The sequence below is a fragment of the Harpegnathos saltator genome, unplaced genomic scaffold (assembly GCF_003227715.2).
Source record: "Harpegnathos saltator strain DR-91 unplaced genomic scaffold, Hsal_v8.6 scaffold130, whole genome shotgun sequence".
NCBI lineage: Eukaryota > Metazoa > Arthropoda > Insecta > Hymenoptera > Formicidae > Harpegnathos > Harpegnathos saltator.
The window spans coordinates 476362-493308 of record NW_020229907.1 but is presented as its reverse complement, the minus strand read 5'-3'; the positions used below and the strand labels follow the sequence as shown (position 1 = coordinate 493308).

The following is a 16947-nucleotide window of genomic DNA, read 5'->3' as shown; positions in this document are numbered from 1 at the left end:
CAGCGTCTACCTTACTCGGTAATATACGCAACACGTCCTCTTCGAATTTCTTTCGAATAATAGGCGATTAATACTGATACAGAGAATATATAATCATAAAACATTTCAATATATAATAACGTTATTAATAACAATCATAGATTTATACACAACAATATTTCTATGCTTCGTGTTTATAAAAAGATATACGTATACGCTCTATGAAAGTTAGATTTTATGTATAATAAGTTTGTATGTCTATTTTTGTGGTGGTTGACGTAAGTACTACGACGGAAGTGATACATGAATTGCAAAATCAATCATGTTTATTAACGCGGCGTTTTCATCGAATCTATGACACGTGAAAAACGCCGCATTCATGAAATCATACGTGATTGCATAATTATGGGTGCGTTCACGTTGGACGCTCATGCGCTTTAAGCGCTTACAAGCGTCGCTCAGACCGTTTTCTTTGGCGCTATAAGCGCTTAGAGAAGCATTCGTAACATCACTGATGACGTCATAAATACTGCTCACAAACGCTTATTTCACGGAGGTAGGGCAGCATGAGCGTAAGTGTTTGAGCGTGAGCGTCCAAAAAGAACGCATGTAAACGAGCGGAAGAAAACCTAACCAATGTGACGAATATTATTTTTTTCATTGAATACAGAAAAGAAAAATGGAAGATAAAGTTAAGCTAACCTTGAAAAACGCTGAAAATGATCAGCTGTATAATATTTTTGTTTCTCCAGAGGAAGCAGAACGCTTAGAAACCGGTAAGTTTATTATATGTAAATTACTTTTTTTTTCTTTTGTTAATGCTGTTACTGAATATTGTGATTAACATTGTCTATTTTCACGTTTGCTATACTATTATTTGTATCTTTGCTTTTACATTGTTATTTGCATGCTTGCAATTTACAGATATGATTTTTGCTACTGAAAAATTGCATGAAGCAATGAAAAAATATGGTATGTTTGGTTGATATGGGGTAATTAGATTGAGTTACTTTAATATATAATAATATAACAGTTTTTATGTATAATGGTAACTAATATATAACAAAATATATATCGTTTTGTAAATTTACTCCTATAATTATCTTAATTTAGATGAGAGTAACAGCAGTATCGCAGACACTGAATTGGAACACTTTGACGAAAATTAATTAGATGAAAAACAAGGAGAAGAAGATAAAAGTAATATGCAATATCATTTTTAAGTAAATTATATGTAACTTTTGAATTTTTTAACTGAATATTATTTTAACAGTATTCAGATGGCCACATGAAGCTATTCTTTTATTAATTGAAGAATATCGTTTGCGGCAAAACGATCCCAGTAGTGGAAAAATGTCTCAAAAAAAAATTTGGGCATTGATTGCGGAAGAATTAAGAAAACACATGTATAATGTTACGGGGCCTCAATGTTTATCCAAATTATCTGGCCTAAAACGGACTTACAAAGCTATCGTAGACCACAATAATAAGTCGGGCAACTCAACAAGAACAGGGTCATATCTTTCTGTAAGTCATTATCTTAAAATAACTGATATTATTATGAAAAATATAAAATATAAATTTATTTAACATTTTTCTAGCTTATGAACGAGCTACTTGGCTCAAAGCTATTTATGTCTCCAATAAGCACAGTATCGTTAACTGGAAAAAGATCTAGATCACCATCTTCTGAATGTAGTACATCCAGCTTTGATAGTTGCTCGCATAAAGAAGAAAATTCACAACCTAGTAGGTTAATTTATTATGATTATGTAGAATGTTTCATTTAATAATCTTAATTCAATTATGATTTTTTAATTCATATAGAACTATTATAACTACATATGACTTTAAAATAATAGTATTAGTGTTCAAGATTTTAGTAATGTCAGTAAGATAGTTTACCTTTAAATGTATTAATTTTTTATATATTTCTGTTTTGTAGAAAAAGCTCGACATACATCTAATGTGGAAAGATTAGTGCAAACTTTCAAAGATGAAAGAAAGATCGCAGAAGAAGCTGAACAAAAAAGACATGAAGAAAATGTACAGTTACGTCAGAAGTTGTTAAATTCGTTTGAAACAATGTTGAACATATTGGAAAAAAAATAAATTGGCATTATATATAAGTAATCTTAAAAAAACATTGTAAAACTTTATTATATATAAGTAATCTTAAAACATTGTTTTTAATTATAGTTTATTGTTTAATATAGCCCCGAAATGATACAAAATGTACATGACTGTGATATAATGTATGAAAATGACAAATAAATGATACATGTAATCTTTACGCATTTCGCATTATTAAACTATTATAAATTACATCTCGTTTCATAAGCCCTGCATTATTTCCTGCTCGGTTTATTAACGGAATATCATTATTATCTTCTATACAATTTAATTCCATAATCAAAATTTCATTATTGCGTAACAAATAAATATTATGTAAGGTACAGCATGTAAGGTACATGCAATGATGAACTCTGGAATTAAATCGATATGTTCCATATCAAGTACTGTTAGCAGACTTCGAAATCTTCCTTTTAGTAACGCAAATGCTCTTTCAATTGTAATTCGAGTGGATGCATGACAAAAATTATAGTTTTTCTGTCTAGCTATCAGATGACCGTTATCACGATATGGCGTCATTAGATTTTTGTGAAGAGTATAGGCTGCATCACCCACTAAATGACTGTCATTAGGAAATTTGTTTACGTCATCCAAATATGTATGAACCTCAGATAAACGAAATACCCGTTGATCGTGAACAGAACCAACATGACCAGCAAGACAATAAATAAATTGTCGCTTATGATCACAAACAGCCTAATAATAAATATGAAATTATAATTCGTGATATAGTTATTAAAAAACAAAAAAGATTAAAATAATATGAATTACTTGTAATTGTATACTATGATGTCCTTTCCTGTTAACATAAGATTCGGAATTGATGTGTGGTGCTTTTATATTTATGTGTGTGTCAATCGCTCCTATTATTCGAGGAAAGCCACTGACTGCAGCAAATCCTGCATGTATTTCATCTATTCTATCATTCTGTGGCCAATTAATGAAGCAAGGAGTAAACTTCACAATTACTTTTGTCACTCTTCTTACAGCATTTAATGCTGTAGATCCTCCAACATTAAATTTTTCACAAATAGATCTAGATAGATAAATATCATATTATTAAATAAAATAAATTCTATGCATACATATAGATAAAATAATAATTATAAATTAAAAATATATTACATACCGATATGAATCAGGAGTGGCTATTTTCCAGATAGTAATCAGAAATTGTTTTTCTGGTGATATCCTCCTATATCCAGATCTTGCTCTTATTAAATAAGGTTTTATAATATTTAAAATATAATAAAAAGTTGATCATTCCATTCTGAAAAGAAAAAATCAATTATATATATTATTATATATATATATCATTTTAGAACATAAAAAAATAAACTCTCTTATTACTTTAATATATAATATACTTATTACTTTAATATATAATTAATAATTATGTACCTATATACATTATAAATATATATTGTAAATATATATATGAATTTTTCTTATTTTCAAAAATGAAATTGTTTAAAAATATTTATATAAGAAATATATAAACCTGAAATGTGTTTTAAATTGTTCGTCACTATAACATTGTACAATTTCTTCCACATAACCTCATAACCGCAGCGGAGTATTTTTAATAGAATATTTTAGAATAAACATAAAATTATCGAATTTTTTATATGTAATAGAATTCTTATCGTCTTCAAATAATTCTAATAGAATTAATGCTTGCGCAAATAATATAGGCAATTACTTTTTATTTATGTTTGTCATATTAATACTGTTCATAAACGCTTATTAATGTTAAAACGAACAACATTAGCATCAATAACGTGAACACTCACAAACCAAACCGAACGGTTATTATTAACGCTTGTAAGCGTTAACGCTTAAAGCGCATGAGCGTCCAACGTGAATGCACCCTAGCATCAACAACGTGAGCGCTCACAAATCAAACCGAACGGTTACTATTAACGCTTGTAAGCGTGAGCGCTTAAAGCGCATGAGCGTCTAACGTGAATGCATCCTATATCTAATATGATATTGATAACGTAATTATTTTCACGCACACGCACCACATATACCAGGTATGTCGGTAATTACTTTCCGGTTTTGTAACAGATATCACTAGCCATAAGTATGCAATGTTATGATTTGATACATATGTCATTTTATTCTACTGACATTAACCTCAAAACTACACAAGTTACGTTCCGCCAAAATAACAGCGTTAGATTAATAAGCGTAGATTAATAATTTTTTAAAAATGTCGAGCTTTGTGCCTGAAAACGTGCATTTGCGGCACGCATTACTTTTCTTGTTTAATCAAAAGAAAAAAGCCGCTGAAAGTCATCGTTTACTGGTAGAGACTTACGGTGAGCATGCCCCAACCATAAGAACATGTGAAACATGGTTTCGACAATTCAAATGTGATGATTTCAACGTTCAAAAAACGTCCTGGTAGGCTGAAAACGTTTGAAGATGCGGAATTGCAGGTGTTATTGGATGAAGACCCAACACAAACTCAAAAACAATTGGCAGAAATGCTGAATGTGAGCCGAGTAGCAATTTGTGAATGATTACAAGCGATGGGAAAGATCCAAAAGATGGGAAGATGGGTGCCACATGAATTGAATGATAGGCAATTGGAAAATCGAAAAATCGTCAGTGAAATGCTGCTTCAAAGGTATGAAAGGAAATCATTTCTGCATAGAATAGTAACAGGTGATGAAAAATGGATTTATTTCGAAAATCCCAAGCGAAAAAATCATGGTTATCACCTGGCGAAGACGGCCCATCGACTGCAAGGCCAAATCGCTTTGGTCGCAAGACCATGCTCTGTGTCTGGTGGGACCATGTTGGTGTCGTATATTATAAACTGTTGAAACCTGGAGAAACAGTTAATACTGATCGCTACCAACAACAAATGATCAATTTGAACTGTGCATTGATCGAAAAACGTCCACAATACGCTCAAAGATATGATAAGGTGATTTTGCAGCATGACAACGCGCCGTCTCATACAGCAAAATCAGTCAAAGAAGTGTTGAAATCACTTGGATGGGAAGTTTTATCGCACCCGCCGTACTCTCCAGACCTGGCTCCATCCGACTACCACCTTTTCGCATCGATGGGGCACGCGCTTGCAGAGCAGTACTTCGCCGATTTCGAAGAAGTTAAAAAATGGCTCGATGAATGGTTTAGCTCAAAGGAGAAACAGTTCTTTTGGAATGGCATCCATAAATTGCCTGAGAGATGGGCAAAATGTATAGAATCAAATGGCCAATACTTTGAATAAATATATTTTAACTATCCATTGTAAATAACGTGTTTTCTTTAGCGAAAAAACCGGAAAGGAATTACCGACACACCTGGTACACATACACGTCTACAATCGTGAAAGTGTTGTGCCGTCGTATTATTGTCATATCTTCTTTCCATTCTGTTGTAACGCTCCGCCCTGCCGCCGCTCGTCTCTCCTCGCTCCATCCTCGCGAGTGTGACGAGTCGTGGGTCGGAGGGTCTAGGTTCGTTTCGGTCTCCATCGGTCTCCCGCCATCGCCCGTGCCTTCTTGCCGCGAACCGTCGGACGAGTGTTCGCTGCGGGATTTTCGGGAAGGATTTAAATGAATTCACTGATTTCAATTTAGCTCGGTTCTGCCGAGAAATTCTCCGAGTTTCTCGCTCGGCTGTACAGTGGTTTTATTTGTTTCTGTTCTTCTTACACTTCTTATTTGCCATACACCTGTCCGCGTAGCAGAACGATTATTGATACAGCTCACGCTGGTAGTCTTTCGACGTTTCGCGACGAAAGGTTGAATTTGCTTCGGGCAATGTTTACCAAGTCGCAAGCCGCGGATCTCGACCGGACGCGTGCTCGAGATCTGTCACCAGTTGACGAGGATCGGCTGTGCTTCACCGGCGGAACAATAAGATGCACCTGATTCCCGGAAACGTGAAATAATGAGAATGATACACCCGCGATAAACTTGGGATAATGGTTAATTTCGCCGTTTCTTTCGAATCAAGACTGGGCGGTGATACTGTGCGATATTATCCGGCTCGAAAGAGGCGCTGGTAAATGATAATATTCGGCGTGATACACTCGGATATCGCGAGCTCCGAGACCCGTGAAAATGTTTGGGCGCGTTGATTGCGTCAGAAGCAACCGCGCAGGCGATCGAGGCTCGATATTCGTACGGTTAATATTAGGTCTGGGAAAAAGTTCGTGGCGTTTTTCCCGATAGATGGCGTCAATTGCAAATAACTCAGGAAACACAGATCGCAGCGACACCACTAAACGCTCGTTGGAAAGGTGACACTTCGAGCGTTACTTTGAGTCTATAAACATCGAAATTGGTGCAGTGGTTGGAAAGTTGTTTGCTTTTGTAAATGGAGAAAAGTAATGAAAAATTGCGCTATATTTTGCAATATTATTACGACAAAGGGAAGAACGCTGCGCAGGCTTGTGAAAAAATTTGTGCTGTGTATGATGAAGGTACTTTATCAAAATCTGCTGCGCGGAAATGGTTCGCTCGCTTTCGTTCTGGTAATTTTTATGTGAAAGATGAGTCACGCTCTAGTCGTCCAATCACTGAAAAAGCTGATGAAATGCTTGAAAAAGTCCAGCAAGATAAGCATATCAGCAGTGTCGATATTGGTATGGAGCTAGGCATTGACCACAAAACTGTTTTTGAACCATTTACACAAAGCTGGCTACAAAAAGAAACTCGATGTATGGGTTCCTCATGAGTTGAGCGTTAAAAACATGATACACCGAATTAACATCTGCGATGCGCTGCTGAAACGCAATGAAATCAAGCCATTTCTGAAACATGTCATAACCGGCGATGAAAAATGGATCACGTACGACAATCGGAAGCGTCAAAGATCATGGACAAGGGTGAGCCGTCACAAGCGTTCGCGAAGCTAGAATTGACGCCGAAAAAGGTGATGCTGTGTGTGTAGTGAGACTGGAAGCGAATTGTTTACCATGAGCTACTTCCAGTTGGTCAGACGATTGATTCTCAACTCTACTGTGGACAACTAGAGAGATTACGCCAGGCAATTGAAAGAAAACGGCCCGAATTGAATAATAGGAAAGGTGTTGTCTTCCATCATGACAACGCCCGACCACACACTTCTTTTATGACCCGTCAAAAATTGCGAGAGCTTGGTTGGGAAGTTTTGATGCATCCACCGTGTAGTCCAGACATAGTAACCTCTGACTATCACTTGTTCCGATCTCTGCAGAACTCTCTCAATGGAATTAAGCTGGTTTCAAAAGAAGCCTGTGAAAACTACTTGATTCAGTTTTTCAACCAGAACCACAGAAGTTCTTCACCGATGGCATCATGGCTCTACCCGAAAAATGGCGAAACATTGTCGATAATAATGGAGCATATTTAGTTTAAATAAATTCATTTTCACACTATAAGAAAACCAATTGAATTTTACTAAAAAAACGCCACGAACTTTTTCCTAGACCCAATAGATAAGCTGATAATTAACGCCACTCCTTTCGCAATATCGGCGTTACGCGTCTTATCGGCTCCACGCTTATTTTCGCTCGGGGGGGACGATCATTCTGCGATTTTAGCGACGGTGGCAGCCGTTCTTTCGCAATAGAAACTTCATCTAAGTCGGCGCGGCGGCAAACTGCTGCCTAACGTCGACGGACGAGCACTTAGAAATCGCGGAACGGTGGCTAACTGCTGCCGTTCTCTCGGAAACAGAAACTTATTCTAAGTCGGATCCTTGTGGATCGTATGGGTGGAACGCTCTGGGCATCCGTTTAGCGCGTGCTGCCTTGTAAGATTCTTCGCGCGCGGATCTTGTAAGATTCTCCCGGTGATGCGGTACGATACTTGGAGAATTATCCACCGGTGTTTGGCCGTGCTTCCCGGACTGTCTGTTCGCTTTACTGATCTCCTCGGTCCTACTCAGTCTTCTGGTCTTCTGCCTCTTCTAGCCAGGGAGCTCTGCTCTGAAGACTGTCTCGCTTCGAGACGACGACTCTCTCGATCTCGGCGAGAGAACGGGTTATATACTCTTAAAATCGAGACCGCGAGTCTGCGTACCGCAGAAGGGGTTATCCCCTCTAATTTCTGCGAAATTTGCGCATGCGGATTTTGGGATTACCCCTTTTTGCGTCTTGATCCCAATTTTTCCCGAGCGTACGAGCGACTGCTCGTAATATTTCGGCGCTCGAGCCTTAGTGCCGCAGCACTGATGGTCGGTGCGGTGTGGGGACGGTAGCGGTGGTGTTCGATCGTGCGGCGACCGATCGTCGTCGCCCCAACGATTCGTAACGGGACAAGGGACTCCTTGTCCCTCGTTACACTGTTTACTTTCGATTTTGTCATAGTTCCAATAATAGATGAATATCAAGTGACGTAGACGTTACAGTTATGTGAGCTATTTAAAGTGCTGGAAAGCAGCCATTTTGTGCGACGCAAATCATGAGTAAGCGTAATATGTAGAGATACATTTCATATATAATCAGTAGTACAAGCTAGTATCGCAGTAAGTATCCATCGTTTCACGACGTATCATTTGTGAGCGCAAGTTTATAAGTACATATTGCTTTCTCTCTATGTGTGTGTTTAAAACTTCTTTTAAAACATTCTTTGTTAAATACATAAGTATTTATTACTAACTGATATTATTATTTTATATTTATTATTATTATTTATTATTATTACTAAATGATATTATTTTATATTTATTATTACATATCTTGTCACTCTCTATTTTATATTATTGGAATTGCAATAGTTTGTCGAGTTATCAGTAATGTGATAATATACGGAAAAATGGAGCGAAATTGAACAAGAGTTAAATTATAAATTATATATAATAATGATTAATAATCAAAGAAAATTTTTACTAATTTGAAGAAAAAATATGTGTAGTTATTTCAATTTCAGAATATCTACATACGTAAATATAGAGCTGTCTTTCCGTTTTCACGACATTAATTTATTCTAGATTCACTACATATATTTGACAGAGAGAAGAAGCGGCATCAGGATTAACATAAGAAAATCACTGCATTAATTATAAAGTGTGTTTTATTTTATATATTATTTTATATATCATGGTTCGAGAAAAATATTTCATTTTAATATTTTTCAGAATGATGCAATTTAATCCCTTGAATGTTGTAATGTTACTCTATACAACTTTCATTGCTCTTAACTTTCCACTAAGTCCGATAACTCCAAAAAAAGTAGAAGTGAAGGAGAAGATTAAATATTTGTTAAAAGAAATAGAAAATGAAGAGGAATTTGAAATAGAAGAGGAAGAAATTTTAGATTTTTACAATACATATGAAGTTCTAGAAGCGGAAAATATTGATTTATTAGAGGAAAATGAAAGAAAAGGATATCTCCCGGAAAAAGTGATTTGTGGCTTCGTTGAAGCAGGAATATCAAATTATTATAAAAGGCAAACTGTGGAATACTGGAAGGGCAGTAAAACAGGACCAAGATCGCTTGAAGGAGTTATTAGGAGCGCAAAAAGTTTTGAGCCCTAGATTTCATACTGCTGAAACCACAATTTAAATTGCATTAATTTTCCCGCCCTCTTGCGGTTTTAAAGCAGTGACATGTGGTCTTTCGAAACATCGTGCGATTTGGCGTTTGATGCATATAACCTTAAAATCAGCAGTGTTCACGATGGCAATAACAAAAGAGCATATTCGATTTTCCATCCACTTCGCTGAACTCCACTTTCATCTGAAGAAAAATGCTGCTGAAGCCACTGAAATGATCTGTGTTGCATATGGAGAGAACGCTGTAAGTTATGCTACGTGTAAAAGGTGGTATCAAAAATTTCGCCAAGGAGATTTCAGTCTTGAAGATGAACCGCGTGCTGGACGCCCTCAAAAGATTGAAACGGACGAACTGCAAGCATTGTTGGATATAAACTCTGCACAAACTGAAAAGGAGCTTGCAGAGCAACTTGGCGTTACGCGACAAGCTATTTCCACACGTTTACATGCAATGGGAAAAGTTCAAAAGGAAGGCAGATGGGTTCCGCATGCACTGTCCGAAGACAACAAAAATCGACGGCGTGACACGGCACTCACTTTGCTTTCAAGGTTCCGGAAAAAGGATTTTCTGCACCAAATCATTACAGGTGATGAAAAGTGGATACTTTATGATAATCCGAAGCGTAAAAAATCATGGGTTGACCCTGGTCAACCTTCGACATCGACGCCAAAGGTCAATATCCATGCCAAGAAGGTTTTGCTTTACATATGGTGAGATTGGAAAGGTGTATTGTATTACGAGTTACACCCGGGCTGTTACAGCCGGGTGAAACAGTAACGGCAGATCGCTATCAGCAACAATTGAGCAATTTGAGCGATGCGTTTGAAGAAAAGAGGCCATTTACTGGCAAAGGACGTCGTACAGTGATACTGCTTCATGACAATGCCCGACCACATGTTGCGAAAGTGACTCAGGACCATATCTTTGCGTTAGGCTGGGAACTTCTCCCGTACGCGGCGTATAGCCCAAACATGACGCCTTCCGATTACTACCTATTCCGGTCTCTGCAGCATTTCTTGGCTGATACACATTTTGTGACACTTGAAGAGATACGAAAATGCATTGATGACTTTATCGCCTCGAAGCCGGTGAGCTTCTACCATCAGGAAATTCGCAAGCTGCCCGAAAGATGGCAAAAGGTCATCGATGCAAACGGGGAATATTTCGTTGATTAATATAGTTTTGTTTGTTTTTAAATAAATTTTGAATTTTGCAAAAAAAGGCTCAGAACTTTTTTGCGCTCCTAATGAAAGAAGATACAGAAAAGTAACATCGATGCGACAATTACGACGATGGGAGGACCAAATCAGTGCAGGTGGCAGCAGAGATGAAAAATTAAAAAGAATTTCTGGATATACAATAAACCGTTTTAATGAAGCGCTTGAAAATAGAATAATTATTCATGACATTGACATTGTTCGATGGGCTTCTCGAGCACAAGAAGAGGAAAATGTGATAGGATTTAAAGCTTCCGAAACGTGGGTAAAAAGATTTAAAACTTCATATGATATCATCTCTCGAAAAATAACAAAATTTGTAACAAAAAATCATTGTTATCGAAAACAGATTTAGAAGATAAGTGTAATACATTTATTGAAGATGTAAAATATTATATTGAACGATACGGCGTAGACAATGTCTATAATTCGGATCAGAGTGGATTCCAACTTGAATTTCACTCTGGTCGTACTTTATCCCAAAAAGATCTAAAAAATATAGAAGCTATAATACAATCTACATCAGCAATCACACACAGTTATACCATACAGCCAACTATTTCTGCAGATGGTAGACTATTATCGCCTCTTTTTATTAATTAAAAGGAAGTAACGAGAACATTCGGTCCTAAAGCAAAATAAACTATGTTCAAAACACCTAATAGTTTTGTTACGGCTTCTAAACCAGACAAATTAACACCGAGTCATATAAAAACTTGGTTGAAAGAAGTATTTTTTCCGAATGTTGGCCCACAATCCGTATTATTATTAGATTCTTGGAGTGGACATTGTCCCAACATAATTCAGGAGACGAGAACAGATTTTGCAACAGATATTGTTTTCCTAACAATTCCAGCCGGTACAACAGGAAAAATACAACCGTTAGATGTATATGGCTTCCGATTATAGAAAAATTTTATTAGGCATTTTTTTGATACTGTTATTAAATCTTGCAATTGATCTTCATGCTAGAAATAATATATTGAAATTGCAATCATTAACTTATCATCAATTCTCGTTGCCCAGATTTCAAAATTTATTTAAGGGGTTAGACCACTGTGAAATTTTCAAAAAATCGATTTTTTTTATTAGCTTAAAAAATCCTTTGAACCCTCTAGAATAAGGGACAAAATGTCTCATACCCGCCCGAAGTCGTTTTCATTAAAATTTCGAGCTATTACTCAAGCGTTCCAAAATGCTCCGAAATGCGTACCTGCGATAAATCGTTACCTGCTCGGCGGGTTCAGCATAATGACTTACCATTCAATTTTGAACTTCTCTAATACACCAACAGATGTCATTAGAATTTTATGGTCAAAATTTAGAACAGCTGTGATCAGTTCGCTGTTTCTCGTGCCGCTAAACGTATCGTCGACGGTTGAAAAATTTCTAATTTCTTTCAAAATGAAGCGATCATCGCGTGACAGAAAGGGTGCGCGTAAAATACCCGGACGACCCTCACGAACTAAAAAAAACCGGCGCCACCGAATCGACATTCGTTCGAGAGTGAAGCTGCATCGACAAGTGCTTCCGCGAAAAAACTAAAAACGGGCTCGGTGGAAGTGCCAGTAAATGCTGCCCACGGATATCGTCTAATAACATTTTTATCCTTCTTTTCGCACTGAGCGAAATGGTGAAGTGCAAAGAGTGCGACGGAAATCTGACTTTTTCTGAATCAAGTATTCGTGGACTTGGATTCAAGTTAGTCATCAATTGCAATAATTGTGAACCACGCTACATCAACTCTTGTCCGCTCATAAAAAACGCTTACGAAATTAACAGGCGTATCGTTTTCGCGATGAGAATCCTTGGTGTCGGTTACAATGGCATTCGAAAGTTTTGCGGTATAATGGACCTCCCGAAAATGTTCAGCAAAAAAATTTATTATGACGTGATTAGTAATGTGCTTTGCGCGTCGAAATCCGTGGCCAATTCACTGTTTTCGGAAGCTGCTGCTGAAGAGAAAGAGTTGACGAAAAATGCCGAAAAAGGAGCCGAACCAACAGGATTGACAGTTTCTGGCGATGGAACATGGAGAAAGCGAGGATTTTCGTCGTTGCAAGGAGTGACAACGTTGATCGGCCATTATACGGGAAAAGTACTCGATCTCCTTGTGAAATGTTCATATTGTAAACAGTGCGAGTACTGGAAGCCGAAAATGAACACCATGGAATACGAGGTATGGATGGAATCCCATGCAGACGAATGCAGTGCGAATCACATTGGAAGTGCCGGAAAAATGAAGGTGGACGCGGCTGTCGAAATGTTCTCAAGATCAGAAGAATTACGCAACATTAGATATTCTTCATATATTGGTGACGGCGATAGTAAAACTTTTAAAGGCATTTTCGAATCTCGACCTTATGGTGAAGATTGCACTGTATTGAAAAAAGAATGCGTTGGTCACGTACAAAAAAGAATGGGAGCCCGACTTCGGAAATTGAAAAAAAAAACGAAAGGCCTCAGTGGTAAAGACAAGCTCACAGCAAAGCTCATTGATGAGCTGAGTCTTTTTTACGGCCTCGCAATACGAAGAAATAAAGATTCCGCAGAAGACATGAAGACGGCAATCTGGGCTACGTTGAAGCATAACTTGTCGACCGATACAAATCCGCAGCACGATAGCTGTCCGCCTGGGGATGACAGCTGGTGTATTTAGCAGAAAGCAAAGGTTCAGGGCAAACTGGCCGAGTATTCACATAAACCGGCTCTCAGCGATTACGTGTTGAGCGCAATCACTCCTATCTACGAAGAGCTAAGCAGCGAAAATTTACTACAGCGGTGCATAGGAGGATTTACGCAAAATAACAATGAAAGTCTCAACGCTCTCATATGGTCGTTTGCTCCAAAGCGAGTGTTCAGCGGCGCAAAGACGGTAGAAATTGCATCATATTTGGCAGCGAGCATTTTCAACGAAGGTTTCGAGAGTCTTCTAAAAATGATGCACATTATGAATATAATAATTGGACCAAATGCCGTTGCATTGTGCACAGAGGTGGATGACACCAGGATTTCAATTGCCGACGCGTGATCATTCGAGGCCTCTAAAGAGGGAAGAATCGAAAGAAGAGCGATGAGATCGGCTCTTGAAGAAGATTTTATGAAGAGGAAGGTCCCCTTTATGAGGCAGGAATGGCAGATTAAGGATAAGAAGATGAAATACATTTTTTCACTGAAAAAACTAGTACCAAAACTTTAAACGCGTTTTTCGCAAAACTATGTTTTTCAAAACGGTGTACACGATATCTCGAGATATAATTAACGAATCGACTTGAAATTTGATACATTTATTCTAAGGACTAGTGTCTTTCGGTTGACGGACGATTTTGTCAATATTATGTTTTGTTCAATAATTATTAATAATAATAACATGTAATTTGGGCCTAAAAATTGCAGTCAAAATTCAGGAATTTTTTTCTCGTCGCCAAAAATGAAAAAAATAAAATACTCCGTCAACCGAAAGCCAATACATATATAGATAACGAGATATTTTGTATTTTTATTTCAGACGACTGGTTTTCACGAAATCACGTACACCATCCGACCATGCGTGAAAATCATAGGGATGCACGAAGCGGCTTTACTCGACGAGTTTTATATTTTTTTGGACAACAAAATTTTGACACGTTCTTCAATGTGTATAGAAGATAATAAAAAAAAATTACTGGTGTTTCATAAATATTTTGTTAGAAATTAATTCCTGAAAATTACCCTGAAAAAACGCCCGTCACAGTGGTCTAACCTCTTAAATATGCCTGGTTTAAAAATGGATATATACAGACTAGACCAACAGAGTTTCAAACACCGGTTGAATGTTGCTTTCAGAGTGATTTAAACATAATGCGATATTTGTGGCCAAACTACTATAATTACTTGTTCTTGGTGTAAAAAATCATTGTGTATGACACATTTTTTCCATAATCATCACCTTTGCAACAAATATATACTATAAAAATAATACAAATTCATTATTCGCGCGCATGTTTATATGCAAATTGTATACTGTTTCTTTATCACATATATTGTTAAATATATATTATTGCCAGTATTATTCTTCCACAATTTATTATATTATTCCTCTCTATCCTATTCTTCTACATTATTATTCCGTAATTAGTATTAAGCTCTTCGTTATATATTGTTTAGCAATTGTTAATGCTGTGTTATATTTCCATATCGCACGCTTGCGCTTTCTTGCAGAGGTAATATTAGGAGTACAAATAAGTTTCCGCCGTTTTCTATCAAAAATTAGGAATTTATTGTGAAAGAACAGTACATTACGTTTTATTCAAAGTATTGTCCATCACTAGCCACTACCTTTTCCCATCTTTCTGACAGCATTCGGATACCACGTCGGAAGAACTCTTCATCTTTTGAGCTATCCACGAATCGACCCAATTTTTAGTCTCTTCATATGATGTAAAGCGCTGCTTAGAGAGGCCATGTGCCACCGACCGGAACAAGTGACAATCGGAAGGGGCAATGTCTGGTGAATACGGCGGGTGGGGTAGGACTTCCCAATTAAGTGTTTCCAAATAGGTTTTGACCGGTTTTGCAACATGTGGCCGAGCGTTGTCATGTAGGAGAATAATTTTGTCGTGTCTGGAGTAGTAATGGGCGCGTTTTTCCTTGAGTGCTCGGCTCAATCTCATTAATTGTGTTCGGTAGAGAGCTCCAGTAATGGTTTCGCTCGGTTTGAGCAACTCATAATATACGACACCAAGCTGATCCCACCAAATACACAGCATGAGTTTTTTTCCATGAATATTCGGTTTGGCTGTCGATGTTGAAGCATGGCCAGGTGGTCCCCATGATTTTCTCTTCTTTGGGTTATCGTAGTGGATCCATTCTTCATCACCAGTGACTATACGATGCAAAAAACCCTTTCTTTTATGCTTGGCAAGCAGCATTTCACACGTGCAAAATCGGCGTTCAACGTTTCTCGGATTCAGTTCACATGGAACCCAATTTCCTTGTTTTTGAATCATTCCCAACGATTTTAAACGATGTGAAATTTCTTGTTGAGTCACTTCTAATGTAAGTGCAAGTTCTTCTTGCGTTTGGCACGAATCTTCCTCCAATAATGCTTCCAATTCCGTGTCTTCGTACACTTTCGGCCTTCCACTACGTTCTTTGTCTTCCACGTCAAACTCACTGTTTTTAAACTTTTGAAACCACTCACGACAACTTCTCTCACTTAAAGCAGTCTCACCATATGCTTCTACAAGCAATCGATGCGCCTCAGCTGCAGATTTCTTCAAATTAAAGAAGTAAATCAAAAGTTCCCGCAAATGACGCTTATTCGGCACAAAACTTGACATTTTCGCACGAAAAAAATTATGTGATGGTGATACGGAGTCACTAATATTTCAAGGTTATGTTGTTACCAGATGTCCAAACTTACGATATTACGTTTTACATCTGACAACTTCAACATAACCTTCTGGTGGGGCCATCTTTAGTCAATCGGCGGAAACTTATTTGTACTCCTAATATTATTTGAATAAGTTTCCGCCGTTTACTGATAGATGATATTAGCAATACTGTGTGCATGTAGTTTAAGATGGTAATACATCCATATAGAAGTACTATAATCATGGGTAATTCAGTATTGCCATATTTTATTGCAATATAAACAACAAATTTTTCTACTGCATTGAAAATGTCGAATTTTATACTAATAAAACAGCATTTGCGGGAGATCTTATTCCATTATTTCATTTTAACCTTTTGAGCGCTATGAACCCATATATGGGTTCTCACACAACCATTCGTTTTTGGCTATGAACCCACATATGCGTTTTCACATAACCATTCGTTTTTGGCTATGAACCCACATATGCGTTTTCACATAACCATTCGTTTTTGGCTATGAACCCACATATGCGTTCTCACGCAACCATTCGGTTTAGGTTATGAACACATATGTGGGTCCTCACGAAACCATTCAATCTGGGAAAAGGGAATCTATAAACAGATATATGTGACTGGTGCCTGTGAGCCTTTATAGATATAACAAAAGGCTTTTGTGCAATCGTTTATCAATATTGTTAATTAAATTTGTGTGTGCATTCATTGCGCATTAGCTAACATATCGCTACCAAAGACTTTTA

General features: G+C 37.2%; 2 protein-coding genes and 1 pseudogene across 2 annotated transcripts; 2 read left to right on the top strand and 1 right to left on the bottom strand.

Annotated features, from left to right (window-relative positions):
* The first annotated feature begins 1152 nt into the window (after positions 1 to 1152).
* Positions 1153 to 2092, top strand: LOC112590673 (uncharacterized). The gene is made up of 4 exons (XM_025307922.1): positions 1153 to 1186; positions 1253 to 1506; positions 1581 to 1728; positions 1925 to 2092. Exons 1-4 carry the CDS (start codon positions 1153 to 1155, stop codon positions 2089 to 2091), a joined length of 603 nt encoding a protein of 200 aa, XP_025163707.1. The 3' UTR covers position 2092.
* Positions 2093 to 2269: 177 nt separating this feature from the next.
* LOC105189931 (putative nuclease HARBI1) lies at positions 2270 to 3798 on the bottom strand (annotated as a pseudogene).
* A 9075-nt stretch (positions 3799 to 12873) lies between these two features.
* On the top strand, positions 12874 to 13493 carry LOC112590672 (uncharacterized). The gene has a single exon (XM_025307921.1). It carries the CDS (start codon positions 12993 to 12995, stop codon positions 13491 to 13493), a length of 501 nt encoding a protein of 166 aa, XP_025163706.1. The 5' UTR covers positions 12874 to 12992.
* Positions 13494 to 16947: the final 3454 nt, after the last annotated feature.